The sequence below is a fragment of the Gambusia affinis genome, linkage group LG02, assembly GCF_019740435.1.
Source record: "Gambusia affinis linkage group LG02, SWU_Gaff_1.0, whole genome shotgun sequence".
Classification (NCBI taxonomy): Eukaryota; Metazoa; Chordata; class Actinopteri; order Cyprinodontiformes; family Poeciliidae; genus Gambusia; species Gambusia affinis.
The window spans coordinates 3,091,522-3,110,130 of NC_057869.1; the positions used below are offsets into that span (position 1 = coordinate 3,091,522).

The following is an 18,609-nucleotide window of genomic DNA, read 5'->3' on the forward strand; positions in this document are numbered from 1 at the left end:
CTAAAATGCTTATTGTGCTTTCAAGGTAGAAATGTTTAGTGTAACAACTCTAAATAAAATATAGAGGTGAACAAATTTAATTCACTATTTGGCCAGAACCTGTCAGATTTTGTGTCCTTCTCACCCTTCACAGTGAAATGCTTGGAGATGAATTAATAACATACTTATTAGCATTTATAAGAAGAGCCTTACTGTAAAGTAGAATCCAAATATGTTAGTGTACTTGAAATAAGACCAAACTAACTTACAAGTTATTTTAAGAAAATAATTCCCTTACAATGATAAAAAGGGAATAACTATAAATTACATAATCTGGCAGTGGAACCAGTACGTTTTTTATCAATACTAAGGAATTATTTTATTAAAACACGCTCCTATATCTTGCTGAAAAGTTACTTTTAAGTTTGTTTTGTCATTTCAAGTGTAATAAGATATTTGCATTAGAAACTAGATCAAAAACACTTTGTGTATTTTTGAATATGAATTGAATTTAATCAATTAATCGTCAGAATAATCGAAAGAATATTTGACACTAAAACGATTGTTAGCTGCAGCCCTACTGTAAAGCATTTACAAACTAAAAAAATCAGTTCTTCTTGTATGACGTTTATTTATTTTTTTTAAAATCACTATTGCATGCAGTTGGAGGAAAAGCACAAACCTGGGCAAGTGTGGTCGGTACAGTTCCACACTCCACCCACACATGTGCTGCAACAGAGAGCAGAGAAATCCACAGGTGGCGACATGAAAGGCTGAGCTAATGGCAGGATTACTGACAGAAACTGGACACACAGGCGGCCAGATCCCAGCAGATTAATGGGACCGAATGCAGCTGTTAGGAAGAGAGCAGATTCTGTTTGCAGGAATAAAAAATACAACCCATGGACAAGAATCTCCAACTTAAACATTGAGTTAATTTGTTAAATATAACCAAATTAAGTTTGCCAAACTGAATTCATTTACTTTTTTAAACTTAATAAATTTTATATATCTACTTGGATAAACTTAATTTGATTATATTTAACAAATTAACTAATTTTTTTTGGATCACCTGTTTTCTGACTTTAGCTGCTCAACCTCTAAGCCAGCCAAACTAGGTTGAACTCACTCACTCTTTGGTAACCTAGCAACAACCTGCTGAGTAGTAGCAGTAGCAATTTAAGGTCTGGAATTAAAACTGTGGATAAAACAGGAACATTTTGGATATTCAAAACAAAAAACTAATCAGTAACTATCGAAAAAATCTGACCTTGTATTTTTTTTTGGTCAAGTTTTTAGTGGAAATATCTTTGTACACTTGAAATAAGACAAACTAACTTACAAGTAACTTTTCATCAAGATATAAGAGATTATTTTTAGTCATTAATTCCTTAATATTTATACAAAAAAGTACTAGTTTTCACTTATTACAAGACATTCTTCCCGCGTTATGACTGAAATAACCAGTGGAACTAGAACTTTTTCATCAGTATTAAGTAATTATTGACTTAAAACAAGCTCCTCTAGCTTGCTGAAAACCTTCTTCTAAGTTACTTTTGTCTTATTTCAAGTGTACTAAGATATTTGCACCAGAAACTAGACCAAAAATACTTGGTAAGATTTGATGTTTTTGCAGTGTATGGACTGATATGAAACCCTTATATCGTGATACGTTTTTCAGCCATATCGTCCAGCCCTAAATTGAAACTAATGTTGTTAAAGGATTTTCAAATTCTTTGAAACAGTAAAAACCCAAATATTTAAACCAAATCAGCAGGGAGAAGTTATTTGATGCTCACCAGTTGTTGCATTCTTCCTGCAGAGTTTGTCCAGATGGATAAAACATGCCGTGGTATTCACAGGGACAGTCAGCCGGGGCCACACAACTCCCTTCCTCATAAATCAGACCTGGGGACACATACACAGAAAACTCAGGAATTAAAAAATATAATAAGTTACTGTAAAACCATAAATCGGAAAAACTTGTATAGCGCTTTGTATAGAGCTTTGGAACTTCACATCGCTGCTCTAGACGTAGGGATGAGCGCCATCTTCAGGGACCATAAACATAACCGACAAAAACGACTGTCTCACAGATATTTTGAATCTAAGTTACTTAAAATTATTTAGCAATGGTTCGAACTTGCTGCGTTATTGGATGTAATGTCCGATCACACAACCGAAACGAGAAAAAGGACTTTCGTTTCACGGTTTTCCTGTCTCTAAATAACGGAAAGGGGCTAAGATAACGGAGCTAAGCTATCGAAGCTAACGAAAAGGTGACGAATGTCCTGGGTATCAGCGGTGGCGGTGAGACGTCCTGATGTAAAGTTCTCCAACATCCCGATATCTACAAGTTTGCTCCAGACATGTCCATTCTGGTGAGTGTCTAAATTTGCTTTGTTGGTGTTGTGTCATAATGTTTTGCTATGATTTTGCCCGGGTGTACTCATGTTCAGTTACGTTGAGTTCATTTAAGTGGGTCAACCTTGTTCAGGTCGGGCTTATGTTTTTTATGGAGTTTTGTCAGTGGACATCGAGGTTATTCCATTATTGTGAAGTCAACTATTTTACTAGTCTTGTCAAATTTACAGTATTAACACTGATGTGTGTTCTGATATGTCCTCTTCAAGGCAAACCGACTTATGAAATAGATGAGCTCAATCCTGACTGGGTTCCAGCGCTGAATATGGGTCACTACGAGGTAACCTCCACAACATCAGACCGACATGCGCGTCAAGAATAATTTAAAATGTTGAATATGTCTTAAACTTTTAATAGAGGATAGTGTGGCTTGTATAATAGCATGAATTACCACTTTTTGTATCAGTTGGTCACAAGGCAAGGCATTTATTCACAGGAGTGTTTGGTTCGGAAATTGACGGTCCCCAAATGAACCTCGGAGCGCCTGAGGAGGGAGTGGTAGAGAAGAGCTAGCAGGAATTAGCGTTCATAAATCGGATAAACCTTGAGCCCTTGCTCCGTGGAGTGTGGATATCCAATATCCAACTTGAAAACAACTTCGGTGTGGTTGGTAACGCAATGAAAACCCCAGAATAAAGTTCGTTTTGGTCTGTGGCCTTTAAAGATGGTGCCGAGCGACTGTTGGTTCCAAAGCTCTATAGAATAATACACCCAACAGTTTACCTTCAGGACAGTAGCATCCATCTAAGCAGGCCAGCTTGCTGTCTATGCATGTCCGCTCCAGGTTGCATGTCTCTGGACAGCAGCTGATGCATTCCCTGTACTGCAGCCCCAGAGGACACTGCTTCACTGGTCACAGAAAAAGAGTTTAAAAACATTTTGACTTGAAACAGTCACAAATGAACTGATTCTGAGTGTTTTTCTCAAGAAATACCTGCAGGGCATTAAGAACTAGGGATGTCCCGATCAGATCACGTGATCGGAAATCATAGTCACATCTAGGCGTACATCTGGACCAGGAATCAGTTTGATATGTATAATTATTTTAAACCCAAATAGAAATTAAAACAACTAGTATCTACCTTTGTGTGGTGGTACGGAGTCATACTGTCTGTAAAGATAACATGCGCAGCACTTTTGCAGCAGTGACCGTTGTAAAGTGTAGCAAAATACGGCATTAGCTTGAAGTGGGAGCATAGCTGCTAACTTAACTACGTCTTAGCTTTAATTTAGTGACTTTTCAGACCCCTCTAACGACCTTATTTTTAAAAAGTGACTAGCTACGAATCTAGCAACTTTTTCTCGTCTATTGGAGACTTAAGCAACAAAACGGCCAAAAATCTGTGCAGTTACAGCGAGCAGTGAGAGTAGCGCGACGGTCGCGCCGCAGGTTGTGGTACAGCACAGACAATGTAAACACGCATGCGCAAACATGCCAGCGATCGTTCTCTTTTAATGGCGGTTGGCAAGCAACGTTAAGTTCTTCATGTTGCATAATGGATTTTTTAACAACCGAAATCAAAATAATTATTTGCATTTTATTCACGCAGACTCAGTGTTCTGCTAAATGATGAATACGGTGGACAAAATAAAAAATAAGGTACTTTGTAGATCTTTTTCTTCGCTCTTATATTTTTTGTATGTATTTTTGTAGTTTCGGATAGGCTAATAATCAAAATCAAAGGACTTGGATTCGGAATCGGGGGTAAAACAAAACAAAAAAAAAGCCCTGATTGGGATACACTGAAGTTCTAAGATCTTTCTAAACCACTACTAGACAGGGGTGGATATTGATTTTGATTTATGTTGTCACAATAAATTCCAATTAATGACATTTAATCCCTTTACTTCCCGCCACTATGTCCATATCCTGAGGATTTTTAATTTTACAATTTTCCCCATAGTTTTTTTAATTGAGAACATCAATAAACTTAAAAACAGGATTAAATGCAGGTGCTGTCTGCAGTTTAGTGATACAAATCACATTTCCGTATATATGACTGGTGTCCTAAAGAAGCATATTACATATTTTTTCAAGAGTAATATTTGTTGAGGTATGACTGTTGTGTCATGCAGTCACAGCCATGACCAAAGTTACCTACAAAAAAGAAAGCTGCACATTAGAGCATAATTATTAGAGTTTTGTTGTTTGTTGATTAAATGTGAGTGAAAGCGTACCACACTGAGGAACGCGCTGCCTCCAGTTGTGCAGTGGGTGATCAGCATGGGCGCAGGCTCGAGCGTATTCGCTGAACACCTGGCATACCACATCGCCACTGGGACCCGACCTTCATCGGAGTGAAAAGACAGAAAAGGACTGTTCGAGCGGAGCCAGGAGAGGTGTGGTTACACAACCCTGGTTCACTGGGCTGATCCTACTCAAAATAGCAACTCAAAGCCTGCGCTGCCGTAAACAAAAAGACAAAAGTCTGTGGAGCAGATTACTGGGGCTGAATCAATTTCAAAAACACACAAATGGGTGTAAATATAACACAAACAGGCATTCCCTGGTTCGGATCCTTATAGAAAACAACAAAAAGTTAAAAAATTTCATTGTAAAGTTTAAAAAAATGCAGCTTTAAGTTTAATCCACATATTTTTTTTAAAGGAGTGAAACCTTTCCAGATGCTCCATATTTACCAATTTTATCTATCCCAACACCAAACTGCAAAAATATAAAACCCTACCATGTATTTTTAGTCTACTTTATAAGAAAAACACTAACTTACAAGTAACCTTTCAGCAAGACAGAAGCTTGATTTAAGTTAATAATTCCTGAATATAAATTTAAAAATTACTAGTTCCACTGATGGATTATTTTACTTATAACATGGGAAAATTGGCATAAGTGAAATAATCTGCTAGTGGAACTAGAACTTCTTATCAATATTGAGGAATTATTTACCTATTACTAAAAACAAGCTCCGTTATCTTGCTGAAAAGTTACTTTTAAGTTAGTTTTGATGTTTGCACTAGAAACTAGACCAATCACTTGGTAATATTTTTTGTTTTTGTAATGAGAGCACAGGTTATTGATTCAGATGGAGATTTTTTTTATTATTAAAAAAATAATAATATCTTACAATAGAAAATGTTGATTACAACACAAAGAATTCAGTACTTGGGCTTTTTGTATTCTTTTGTGGGGAAACACATCTGTCTAGCAGGCTTTGATACTGAATTTGATAATGAATTTATCAAACTTAGCTAAATACTTTTTAATTAAAATGACCTAAATCTTGTTTTCTTTTCTCAGAATTGACAGAAAAATGCTCCATTGTTTAATTTTAATTAGTATTTAAAGATTGTCAAACTGGTAAAAAAAGAAGGATGTTTATTTTTCTTGATGATTTTGGCCCTGGTGAAAAAAATTTTGGACACCTGTGGTATAGTCAAAGCCTTGTGTTTCCAGGAGGATAAAATAAAAATAACTGCAATCTCTTTTAACAGTAGAGATTGCAATCGGTTGTTCTTACATGCAGAGGTCGTTGGAGCAGCTAGCCATGTAGGACAGCGGACTCACAAAGTCATGGCAGCTCTGGAAAGGCGGGTCCAGCAGCGCCGCACACACTTCCTCCACTTTCTGCAGCCAAAACAAACCAAACAGAAAAGCTTCTCCAGACAAAACTGTAAAATATGTCAGGCTTTACTTTGTTTCAGGGTTAGATGTGGGAATTATTCTTCCTTCATTTCCTGTCTCACCAGAAGGATTTGAGTATCAACACCAGCGCAGGGCGACGGGAATGCAGAGGGAACATGGGGACATCGGTCCTGGTGGGGCTCCATCTCCATCCAGCTGTTCCCAAACATCTCTACGTCTGGAGTCAGCACACCTGAGAGGCAGGAAAACACTCAGCCTGACTGTAAGTCAGCTCACATTTTGCATGTTTTTATGCTTCCATTTGGGTCTCATCTGCTTCTAAAAGCCGCCCCAGCATTTAAAAACATACATATATATATCCAGCCATTTTTTTAGCAACAAGTTAAAAGTGACTTATTATGCTTCCTTAAACAGGTTTGGATAGGTCTGTAATTATTAAATTGTTTTGCACAAAGTCATTTTTGGATGATAAAATTTTTGTCTAATTTAGGGTCTCTGTCACTTTAAATAAAAATAAGCTGCTGCTGGCCGCGACCTCAACTCAACCTTTGCACTGGCATGTTAAAATGGCTGCAAACAGATGCACAATTATGCAACCGTACATCTTTGAAAAGCAGAAGTAGAGCCTCCTGCACAACCAACAATAATGTAGCAGGTGATTTCTGGGTTGTAAATCAACAGGCAAACACTTGTTTTTTCCAGCAGCCATTGTACAGTGGATACAGCAGTAAAACCAGCTGACCAAACATGCTGGAGTTCCACCTGGGTTGCTAGGTAACAGAGCAGTGAATGCTGATTTGTGAGATAACAGCCCAGAGGTTTTTTTATACAGCTTGTTTTCCAGACACCAAAAACATTAAGTTATTGCTAAAAAATAACTTGGTGGAGGCTTTTTAATTGCTTGAACTGTTTTTAGAAACAGTTCGAAGAACAACAACATTTAAAAAGGGAATTTTGCACAATAGGTCCCCTTTAAGGATTTTTAGTGTCTGGAAAATTAGCCAATTCAAAATCTTTCAATGAGGCAGATTCATCAGGCACTGTACTGTTAGCTAGCAACCTGAGCTGAGCTCCATCTCATTTGGTCAGCTGGTTTTACCGCTATACAATGGCTGCTGGAATAAACAAAGTGTTTTGTTGTTCACTTACCATCCAGAAACCACTTGCCGCATTCTTGTTAGTTGCACAGGAGGCTCCACTTCTCCTTTTCAAAGATGTACAGTTGTAGAATTGAGCATCTGTTTGCAACCATTTTCACATGCAAGTGTAAACGTTGAGTTGGGGGACGTGGACAGCAGCAGCTTATTTATATTTCAGGTTACAAGACGACTTAAATTATACTAAAATTTCATTATCTAAGAATGATTGGATCTATCCTAACCTCTTCAAGAAAACATAGTTGGTCACCTTTAAAATATTATTTACCGTAGCTCGTCTTAAGGTCGTCCTGAATGTCTGCGTTAAAGTTTCCACACAGGCCGCAGGTTCGGCCCACGAACTGCGGGCTGAGTTTAATGTAGACCGATCCGCTCCGCCCCTCCCAGGCCAGCGTGAAGCCCTGCTGCTGCGTCACCAGCACATACTGGGAAATCTGCTCCAGCTGAAGCTCATGGATGTGATGAGGAAGCTGCAGACTAAACAGAGAGATTTTCATATATAAAGACTTAAAGAGAAGCACACAGACAGCAAGCATTGCTAGGTCTCTAACCTTTGACCTTTGAAGGTAACGCTGGTGGCATGGAGTCGTATCTCTCCATCCCACGGCAGGAAGAGGCTAACGGACCGCTGACAGGCGTAGGGAGCCGAGCCGCAGTTTGGATCATTGTGGACCTGCAAATATCCAGATCCAGGAACGTAAACGTCTCATCAAATAAATGCTAACAGGTTGGCTTTAGAAACTACTGCAATGCTGCTGCCAGCATTATTTAAAAAACTAAACACCAGCCTAGTGCTCCATTAAACAGTAGAAGTAAGCAGTGTTGTGCACAAAGCCATTCAAATGTTCAGTTTAAAACCAAAGTTAATTTTCTGTTTTTTACATAACCATCGTCAGCTGACAAACCAAATGTTTAGTTACCAAGCTAAACATTTAGTTTACAACCTAAATATTTAACTTCAAACTAAAGATTTAGCTCAAAACTAAATATTTAGTTAGCAAATATAACTAGTAGAGACTAAAATAAATTTGAAGGATTTTGGAAAATCCACCATTTTAAGATGAAACTTTGTAATTTTATGTCCTTCTTTGAAAAACATTGGTTTGTTTACCTGGAAGAAAATAGAATCTAAAGTTTTGCCATCGTGTTCTCGGTTGTGATAAAATTGTGATTGAAAAGAAAATCAATCAGTGATCAAAATGTGTGTTTTGGTTTTCCCAGGCAGAGATAAAGTATCTCCTTCCTTTGCATGGAAACAAAGCCCTCATCTGTTCCAGGTACTTTCAAGGCATTCTGGGAAATTGCAGTATTTAAAAGTAATTGACTCTAATCATCCTTTGAATTAACTTAAGAACAAACTTTCCTTAGGCTGGGATTGATACTAAGAGGGTAATGAACCACATAGAGAAACTTCTGAGCGTCTCAAAGTCGTGAGGATTTGTTTAGTATGAACCAACCTGGACAACAACGCTGGCCTGGGTGGTTTCCTCACAGTCCCGCAGCAGCGTGTACGTGCATCGGCCAGGGAAGTGGAAGTAGAGACCGTCAAAGGTCTCAAAGTTGTACTGACCCCACGTCCTGCAGGTCATCTCCCTCTCAAACCCGAGATTTGGAACTGGGAAGCAACGAGAAAATAATGAAAATATCTGTTGAAATTATTACAATCATTTAAAAAACATGATCACGATGCACAAGTTTAGCATTTTCTAGACTGAAAAATGGGAATAGATTAACTAAAGCATTTTAATGGCCGCTGAACACAAATAGATCAATAACTCATCATTCCTGTATGTTTTAAGTAAAAAATTATTTACGTAAAGCAAGGACCAATATTGTGCTAAAAAGTTACTTGTATGTTAGTTTTGTCTGATTTATAAATATATTTGCACTAGAAACTAAAAATACTTGGCAGGATTCATTTTTTGCTGTGTTGTCTTGACATTCTGGATGCTGAAGGTTAGCATCAGCATCAGTTCTAGAAAAAGTTTGTGTTTTTCATTATTGGCCAATTGGAACATCCCATATTGTGCAATTTTAATATGGAAAGTTTTTTTTGTAATTATTTTTTCATTTAGTAAGACAGATCTCTATCACATTTGTTGATTACAGATTTACCCATTTAAGAAATGTGGAAAGCTTAATGCCATAGAAATAAGTAGATTTAATATCCATTTAGAAGGTTCTTTAAGGATAAGCAAACTGAACTAAGTTCTCATTAAAAAAAACGTGTGGCTTATACATCAATGCTAAGTTTGTAAATAATTTTTTGCAACTAATTCTTGTTTGCGTTAATTGTTGGATATTTTATTGTAAATATATTTTCTTTGTACTTGATGTTAAAAATAGAGCAAAAGTTTAAAAAAATTTTCAATATTAATATTACCACATATTTTTATAGACTGCGACAGATTGGCGACCTGTCCAGGGTGACCCCACCTCTCGCCCGGAACGTTAGCTGGAGATCAGCACCAGCAACTCCTGACCCCACTGGGGACAAGGGTGTTAAAGATGGATAGATGGATGGGATGGATGGATGGATGGATGGATGGATGGATGGATGGATGGATGGATGGATGGATGGATGGATGGATGGAAGAATGGATGGATGGATGGATGGATGGATGGATGGATGGATGGATGGATGGATGGATGGATGGATGGATGGATGGATTTTTAAAGACAAAGACCCAAGAGCAGAGCAGTGACAAAAATCACTTTTGCAGATGACATTTTGATGATATCATAAAACTGATCTCTCTATGAACAGCTTTAATTTCAAATCAGCCTGGCTCTTATGCTATGAAAAGTGAAAATATGCTAAATTTATGAGTATAAACTGAGGGATTTATGTAAGTATTTGCCATGCAACGGAGAAATGAGAAAGCAAACTGACTCTAATTTTCTGTTTTCAGATGAATTTGTGAGTTTGAAGACGTTTTGCCAGGTTACCTGTCTGACATCTGTGTCCAGCGGCCTGAAACAAGCTGCAGTCACATAACTCCGACAAATAGCACTGTCCTCCATTAAGGCAGGGATACTCACACGGCTCCCCTGAGAGAAACCAGTAAAACCAGTGATTACCAGGCAGCCAGTTGGAACAGAAACATTTAAAGAGGATTATTTCTCCTTTCGTTTTATTTCAGTATTCTAGATTCATCTAAATGTAACAGTAACATGTGCTGGTAACAGGTTACCTATTTTAATAATTTGCTTAAACCAACGTTGATCCCCTCAACTTGCATTAACACCATCTGCTAGGTGGGCTTTCGGTTTCCCTGGCCAGTCAAATGCATCATGCACAAAAGCACATGTATGGTAGAAGAGACAGTGGAGATTGCTCAAGGTTGATCAATTGTTCACTGACACCAGGGAGTCTTTAAATATTGATAAAAAATCTTCACAAAGACAAAACATTAAAATGGAGCTTCATCACAAAACATAAAACTGGCCACAGTTTGAGCATATTAATGACAATAAACATCTGTTTTCAAAAAATTGTGAACATTTTTTAAAGGAGAATAAGAGAAAAGCAAAACAAAATTAAGAGAACTGAAGAAACTGCATTTCTCTTGCATTCTACCTGATCACCAGCAGGGGACAGTGTCATTTGTCATAAAAAGGGATGATATCCATTTCTGCCTTTCGCCATTTTGCGGCAAAATGGAGTCATGCTGGTCCTTTCAAATTGGCTACACATCAACTCAAACCAATCAGAGAGATTTTTCACACGCTCTTTGACAACCAAAAATTTTAAGTAACTTTATATTTATACTCGACTGTAAAAAATGTTTAAACAAATAGTAAATTGTAGGAGATCGCTGGGAGTTGTTTTGGTTTGAAAACCTAAATATGGAATTTTTTTTTTTTTGAAGACCTCATACTATGAGGTTTCTATGAAAATAGATCAAGCTCCTCTGCCTTCTCCCAGTTCTCCCAGTCGTAACTAGAAACAACAGATCAGAGAAAGGAGGAGGGTCTTAGCGCTGTTAATCACCCTCCATGTGGCGCTGCTCATCTGCCTTCTACTCCACCTTGCTCTCTGGTAGCAGAGCCTGTCATGAACGCTAATGCTAGTTAACATGGCCAACGATGACGGCACATAAGCGGTTTTTCTATGACGGTGACTTGTTTCTCCGCCATTAGCACATTTAGCAATCCATACACCAGATTGATTGACAGTGGTAAGACTCCCCTCCTGGTTCTGATTGTTTTTGGTCCCTGCCTTCTGCATTTCTTTAGAAGGCAGGGAAAGGGTGGAGGATATTGAATTTTTCACAGATTATTTGTCTCATATTATAGATTTATGTTAGATAGTTTTAATAAATATTTAATAAACATATTTGGCATCAAAGACACCTGATAAACAATAAAATGTCTGCAGAAAAACAGTGAAACTGGTTCAGTTCAGGCACTTTGGAAAACATTCATTCATGCTTTCTTTTAAACCTTACCTGGTATTCTACGTTTCAAAGACTTTAGGGTCTCCTTTGCCTGCCTGGTGAGCTGCGAGACATTAACCGGCCGATCATCTGGATGAAAGGCGCCGCCGATTGGGTTTCCTGCCGCTGTTGGACCAGTTGCCAGTTGGTTTAGCAGTAAAGACCCATTCAGTGACTGGTCTGAGTTTACCAACTTCACCAGAGTTTGATTATTCAACATCCGGTTGTGAGATGTGTATGCTAAAGCCACTGAAGTTGTCACTGATTGATCAGCAGGAGCTGAAGTAGCTGGAGATTGGTTAGAAAATGTCGTTGTGAGATTGGACTGGCTCTTTGGTTGTGATGAAGTAGCTGAGGGGCTCGGTGATGTTCGGCTGGATGACAGTAGGGCTGATTTTGTTGTACTCCCATCTAGATCTGAGATCCTGGGAGGTGATTTACTGACTGGTGATTGGCTAATGGGGTCTGTACCTTCCAGTGATTGTCCAGATTTTGCTGTGATTATTGGTGAATGGTTTGATCCAGTCTTTTTAGAGGATGAGTTTCTGGACGGTGCTTTAGCAGGTATTTGTTTCTCAGATGACTTTCTGGCTGATGTTGTACTCTCTACTTGTTGGATGGGGTGTTTTGTCTTTCTTGCATGTTGAACTGCTGCAGTAGGACTGTGTTGTAATTGGGACGGTTCGGGATCTGTTGGTTTGGTTGGTTCTATACTTCCAGATGATTTGGACATTACCGATGTGGTTGAAGACTGAGTGGTTTGTGTTAGTCTATCTAGGGACTGGTTTTCTGATGAGGCAATGCTTGGCGTTTGTCTAGTAGGTCTTATTCCCTTATTGACTAATGCAGTGTTGGTTGACAACTGGTTTGGTGGTTCTCTGGAAGTTCCTGATTTGTTGTTTTGGGTTGTTGTGATGGGAGATTGACTGACTGATGTTTTGGTGGCTGGTCGTTGGGTGGATGGTCCACCTTTGTTGTGTGGTGTCATTTTAGTGGGCAGTCGGTTTGTTTGACTAATTGATGCAACAGTGGTTGTTGTTGGTTTGGAAGTCACTTTGGTAGTTGACAGTGGGCTAGATGGTTCTATTGTTGATTGACTGGTCGATGTTGTGGTTGATGGGTTTTGGATGAATGGCACGACATTGACTTCTGATTTGCTGGTTTTCACAGTCTTAGCTGTGCTGCTTGTTGATTTATGAGTTTCTGTTGCTATGCTTGATGATTGACTGGTCAACCCCATCCTTACTGTTGACTGGCTGGTTGTTTGAGATGGGATACGTGAAACTAGATTGGCTTGGGTTTCATCTGACTGAGTTGTCTCTGTTATTTGGCTTGTTGATCTTGCTGTCAACTGTTGTTTGGACTTTGTTATTGGGCTGACTTCTGAATGGCTAGATGCTTCTGTAGTTGATTGACTGGTAGATTTTGTGGTTGTTGGTTTTTGGTTTGAATGCACGAGGTTGACCTGTGTTTGGCTAATTTTAACAATCTTGGTTGAGGTGTCACCTGACAAAGTTTTACTTTTTGTTGACTTACTAGTTTCTGTTGCTATGCCTGATGATGATTGACTGGTCAGTCCAGTACGTATTGTTGACTGGCTGGCTTTTTGAGATTGGAAACGTGAAGCTAGACCAGTTTGGGTTTCGGCTGACTGAGTTGTCTCTGTCGGTTGGTTGGTTGATATTGCTGTTGTCTGTTGTTTGAACAGCTGTTCTGGGCTGACTCGAGTTGTTATTGATGATAGACCAGGTGAAACTGTGCTGCTTGATGAGTGATTGATATTCTCTGTGGTGTGTCCTGATTGACTGACATGTTCAGTGTCTTGGGAATGGCTGGTCGTTGGTTTGGTTTGGGATTGGACTAGGTCAGGTGTTTGGCTTGTTGATGCTGTTGTCAACCTTTGCTGAGTGTGTGGCACTGGGCTAAAGTCTGACTGGTTGAACTGTGTAATCACAGCAGTAGGCGGTCCAGATGTAGTCTGAAATTGGTTTGATGATCCGTTTTCAGTCAAAGATTGTTTGGTTGGTGTAGTAATTTTTATTGATTGACTAGTTGTTGGTGGTTGATTGGTTGACAAATTGGTTTGGGATTGGTTTAGTTCTTCTGTCTTAGTTGGTAACCAATTAGGTGAGGTAGTGCTGACCAGCGGTAACTGACCGCTGGTTGGGAGTTTAGTCTCAGTTTCTGACTGAAGGGATGGATGGGGGTTATTTTCTGTATCGCTCTCCACATCTTGGCTGCCAGTTGAGGATGATTGTCTCATCAACGGTACAGATGACTGGTCAACGCTTCGGCTCCACAAGTCGTTTTTTGTCCTCTCTATCCTGGCAGACGTCAGGTTGGATGCAACAGCTCCACTAACCAGTGATCGTCTGGAGGCTGAAGTGTTTGTTTCTAAAGCAGAAGTGGCTGATTGGAGGATCTAGAAGAAGAGAAACTGAATCATTAAGTGTTTTAAGCAACTTTCAATTAAACTATTATTTTCCTTTTATCCCTTAAAAAGTTGAAGTGTGTGGACAGTACTGGCTAAAACACACATTAAAATAAAGGCCCACAGAATAATTCCCACTAGGCCTGTCGCAGTAAGAATGATAAATTGAAATGAGCTCAGTAATTTCATTTGTATGATTTATTGTTCTCTTTTTTCTTTCTGCCAGAAACTGGATGATAAAAGTCTTCAGTCTGGTGTTTTGGTCTCAACCAGACCTTTTTTTAAGGACAATTTGTTTTTATAGACTTCATAATTAATTTTATTTGTTGTTTCTGTTACTCTGTTTATTTATTCTGTATATTTAAAATGTCTTCCAGTTTCAGTGTTAAATGTTCATTTAATTTAAAGTTTATTGATCTTTGAGAATGTCATTATCTATATCTACTTTACTTGAAAATGGTCTCAAAACAACAATATTATCATTTATTACAATAATTTGTGGGACAATTTATTGTCCATCAAAATTTGTTATCCCTTCAGGCCTATAGACTATTTACAATACAATATCTCAGTACAAAAAAATATATGTCCAGTTTTATTTAGCTGTACCTTTTGAACAGTTTTGGCTTAATTGCTGCTCTGAATGTGTTCTTTCAGCAAATGTCCTGTTTCAGAGTTCGTACACTCCAGTCAACAATTAATCGATTACTAGATTAGTGGTCAATCATTCAATAATGAATTAATCTGATTAATTGTTTCCGCTTTGTGATTAAAATAGCTCCTCTACTTTTTTACAGACGTGCATTTGGGGAAATGTTCCTGTTTGAATTATGTTGCCGAATAAAAGCGACACAAAAGCAGGTCTGGGAAAAAAGGCTTAAAAGAAGGAGAAGCCTTTGTTGATGATTCTCTTTTTCATCCAGGTCATCTGAGCCTCGCTCTCCATTTTGATGCATAATCAGGTGTGTGATCATCTGACATTTCTAATCATGAGATGTTTTCGGTTGCGGGGAATCGTTCTTCCAGAATTGCCAGGGATACAGAAGCAATGAAATTTGTCAAAGTTGAAATTGAAATCATCATCAGATTTGTTTTGGAAAGATTTTCAGCTTTCGTCGATAGCCTTGTTCCAACAGTTTGAGCTTCCCTCGATACCTGAGCCCTAAAACTGGGCTTTCATCTCGATGCGCACGGACAAAGCAGATGGCAGGGGGCCGCGGTGGGAGCGTGACCACGAATTATTAATCACTGATCAGCATCAGAGATCAGGAAACAGAACACACACAGTTTGGCTCAGAGATCCAGACGAGCTTTTGACCTCTGACCCGTTGCTGCTTATTGCATCGTTCATGAAGGAGCTCCCATGGCTTGGACCGGATTCTCACGCCTCCTGGTACCGAAGGGAGGACAAACAACAGGGAGACCAGATAGCAGCAGAGCAGCTACTGAATATTCCTGCTGGGACATGCTGACATGTCTACCGCTGAGGAGCAAAGGTCACCGCACTGCAAAGAGCAGCAAATCTAACACAGTATGTTTGGTGTGATTATACTGCAAATATCTGATTACACTTGAAATAAGATAAAACTAACTTACAAGTAACTTTTCTTCAGGAAATATGAGCTTGTTTTAAGTAAGTAATTTCTTAATATTGATGAAAAAATGCTAGACATGGCCATGTTTCCTTTTATTTACTTCCTTGATAGGTATTGATGTAAAATGATTTTATGCATAAAATGAGAGCACATTTTAAAGCTGCTTCTATCTTTCACAAGTCTAATGTGAGATTTTTTTCTCGTATACTAAAAAAAACTAAGTTTAATCAAATTTATATGTTTTACATTCAAGGAACTTTTCAACAAGAAATAGGAGCTTTTTTAGGTAAATAATTCTTTAATATTGCTAAGAAAAAGGTACTAGATAATTTCATGTACAATAGGGCATTTTCCCATGTTACCAGTGAAATAATTTCCCAGTGCTCCCAGTAGTAAGTGCTGAAATACAACACTCATTCAGAATTAGTCAATCAGAGCCAGGAGGAAAGTCTTGACAATCATGCTTGTATACACGCCTTTTTCTTTGCTAAGCTACAGCTGGTTACCTACAACATAGCCTACCACGAATGCTAAAGCTAGTTAGCACGTCATAAACAGAAAAACAGCTTTCCAGTAACAGTAACTTTGCTTCATATTTGCTGGCATTGATAATTATTGATTAGTTTTTTTGTTTTAAATATCTGAAATACTGTCAAACTGGTGACATTACATTTCCTGTTTTATCCACAGTTTTCACTCCACGCTGTTTTTTTAAGCAGTTATGAAGAATGGTGGCAAAACATTACACTGCCGCTGCGCAAGCTAACTCAGCAGGTGGTTGCCAGGTAACCAAGAAGGTTTGAGTTGCTAAGTAACCAGAGAGTGAGAGAGTGAGGTGATTCCACCAACCTAACTTGGATCGGAGTTCAGTGAATACATCCTTTCAGATCTGTTATCAATTGATACTGATCACTATTGACTATTGCAATATATATTGTTGATTTATTGATTGATTGTCTGGGATCTCATGTATTTACAACAGCATATCTGTCAGCGAACGTTGCAGTACAAAAACACAAAATGTTAGCAAGGACTTTTGCCTGGCTTCTAGAACAAATATCTGAGAACCCTTGAAATAAGACAAATGTAACTTTTCAGCCAGAAATATGAGCTTGTTTTAAGTTAACGATTTATTAATATTGATGGAAAAGTATTAACTCCACTGGGAGATTATTTCACTTAAAACATGGGAAAAAGGTTTTGTTAAAAGTGAAAGTATCCTCCAGTGGAACTTGTAGTTTTTCCTCAATATTAATAAATTATTGTCCTATATTTTGCTTAAAAGTTGTTGATGTAAAAGTTTCACTTATAATAAGACATTTTTCTATCACTTTTTCATTAATATTAAAAAATTATTGACTTAAAAAAGTGTCTATATTTTTGCAGTAAAGTTACTAGTAAGTTTGTTTTGTCTTATTTCAAGATATTTGCATTAGGAAGTAGTTGGTAATATTTTGTGTTTTTGCAGTGAAGGGAGAGTTTCGCCTCTGAAGATGCGAGCCGGGCTGATTTCTCTGTGATCTTTGACCATGTGTTCGCCGCTCCAAGCGGCTCCATCAGCATCAGTGATCAATGCGGCGGCCTACCTGCCCTCCCTGGGAAGCGGTGTCCCATTTCTGATGCTTTATCCTGCTGCTCCCGCTGCAGGGACAGAGAGAACAACGAGACGTTTGTTCCTGCTGATGAAGCATTCACTCTCCGATCCCCCCCAACTAGACAGTGGAAACCCACCACCGACCCAGGAACCATCCCGCCACGCAGCAAACAGCAAAACAAAACAACTAATACCACAGATACACTCTAAATATGCATAATTAACCAACTGAAAATACATCAAATTTTACTCATACTTGAAATCGGACAAAACTAACTTACAAGTGAGATTGACACTTATAAATTATAATACTCTTTCATCGATAATAAGGAATTATTTACTTAAAATAAGCTCCTCTATTTTGCTGAAAAGTTACTTGTAAGTTAGTTTTATTTAAAGTGTTCTAAGAGATTTGCACTAGAAACTAGACCAAAAATACTTGGAAAGAGTTTGTTTTTGCAGTGCGATACCTGAAAATGTTGATATTTTTAAACAATTGGTTAAAACTGGTTAAATTGCAAGTTTTGTCGATGCACAAAGTGTTTTTGGTCTTGTTTTTATTGAAAATATCTTAGTACACCTTTGAAATAAGACAAACTATCTAACAAGTAACTTTTCAGGAGATTGTTTTGAGTAAATATTCCTTAATATTGAAGAAAAATTACTATTATCACTTAGACATTTTCCTATCTTACAAGTGATATAATATAATATATATGATCTGTCAGTGGAGCTGGAACCTTTTCTTCAATATTAAGGAATTATTTACTTAAAGAAGCTTTTATATCTTGCTGAAAAGTTACTGATAAGTTAATTTTGTCTTATTTCAAATGTGTACTTGGATATTTGGACAATACTTTGTAAGATTTTGTATTTTTGCAGTGCATAACACACAAAAAAGGAAGTGTACACTTTCAAATTCACATTTCTGCATCAACAAACGCTGGCTCTGGTTTTTCATCCATATCAAATGTCACGCTGCATATTACACTGCAAAAACACGAAATCTTAAGTATTTTTTGTCTAGTTTCTAATGTAAAATTCTCGGTGTGCTTGAAATAAGACAAAACTAACTAACATGGAACTTAGAAATAGGAGCTTGTTTTAAGTCAAACTTAATTAAGTTTAAGTTAATGTTTTCATAGTTAGATATTCGTCATCAAGACAACTTTTTTTAGCAATAATGTTACATTTTCTTTTCCTAATGGCTGTCAGTAAATTTAAGGTTTGATGTCACAAAGTAAATAAAAACTTGGTCCAAGAACAGAGCCTTGTGGTATTCCTGGATTGTATAACAATACAATCTATTAATGGTAAAAGAAATAATTTTTCAAGAATTTCTGTATTTTTGTGACCATCCAATCATTTCACTAAAAAGTACATTAATGC

General features: G+C 37.8%; 1 protein-coding gene across 1 annotated transcript in view; it reads right to left on the minus strand.

The window, feature by feature from the left end:
- The window catches only part of otog (otogelin), a 64,356-nt gene that overhangs the window by 44,772 nt on the left and 975 nt on the right, over window positions 1–18,609 (minus strand). The window contains exons 3-14 of the mRNA XM_044097710.1: window positions 17,213–17,267; window positions 11,613–14,022; window positions 10,111–10,212; window positions 8,619–8,776; window positions 7,713–7,834; window positions 7,430–7,638; window positions 6,106–6,236; window positions 5,880–5,986; window positions 4,582–4,691; window positions 3,127–3,252; window positions 1,779–1,887; window positions 662–708 (exon numbers count right to left, since the gene is read on the minus strand). Coding sequence (XP_043953645.1) covers window positions 662–708; window positions 1,779–1,887; window positions 3,127–3,252; window positions 4,582–4,691; window positions 5,880–5,986; window positions 6,106–6,236; window positions 7,430–7,638; window positions 7,713–7,834; window positions 8,619–8,776; window positions 10,111–10,212; window positions 11,613–14,022; window positions 17,213–17,267 — 3,686 coding nt within the window. The remainder of the gene's footprint in view (window positions 1–661; window positions 709–1,778; window positions 1,888–3,126; window positions 3,253–4,581; window positions 4,692–5,879; window positions 5,987–6,105; window positions 6,237–7,429; window positions 7,639–7,712; window positions 7,835–8,618; window positions 8,777–10,110; window positions 10,213–11,612; window positions 14,023–17,212; window positions 17,268–18,609) is intronic.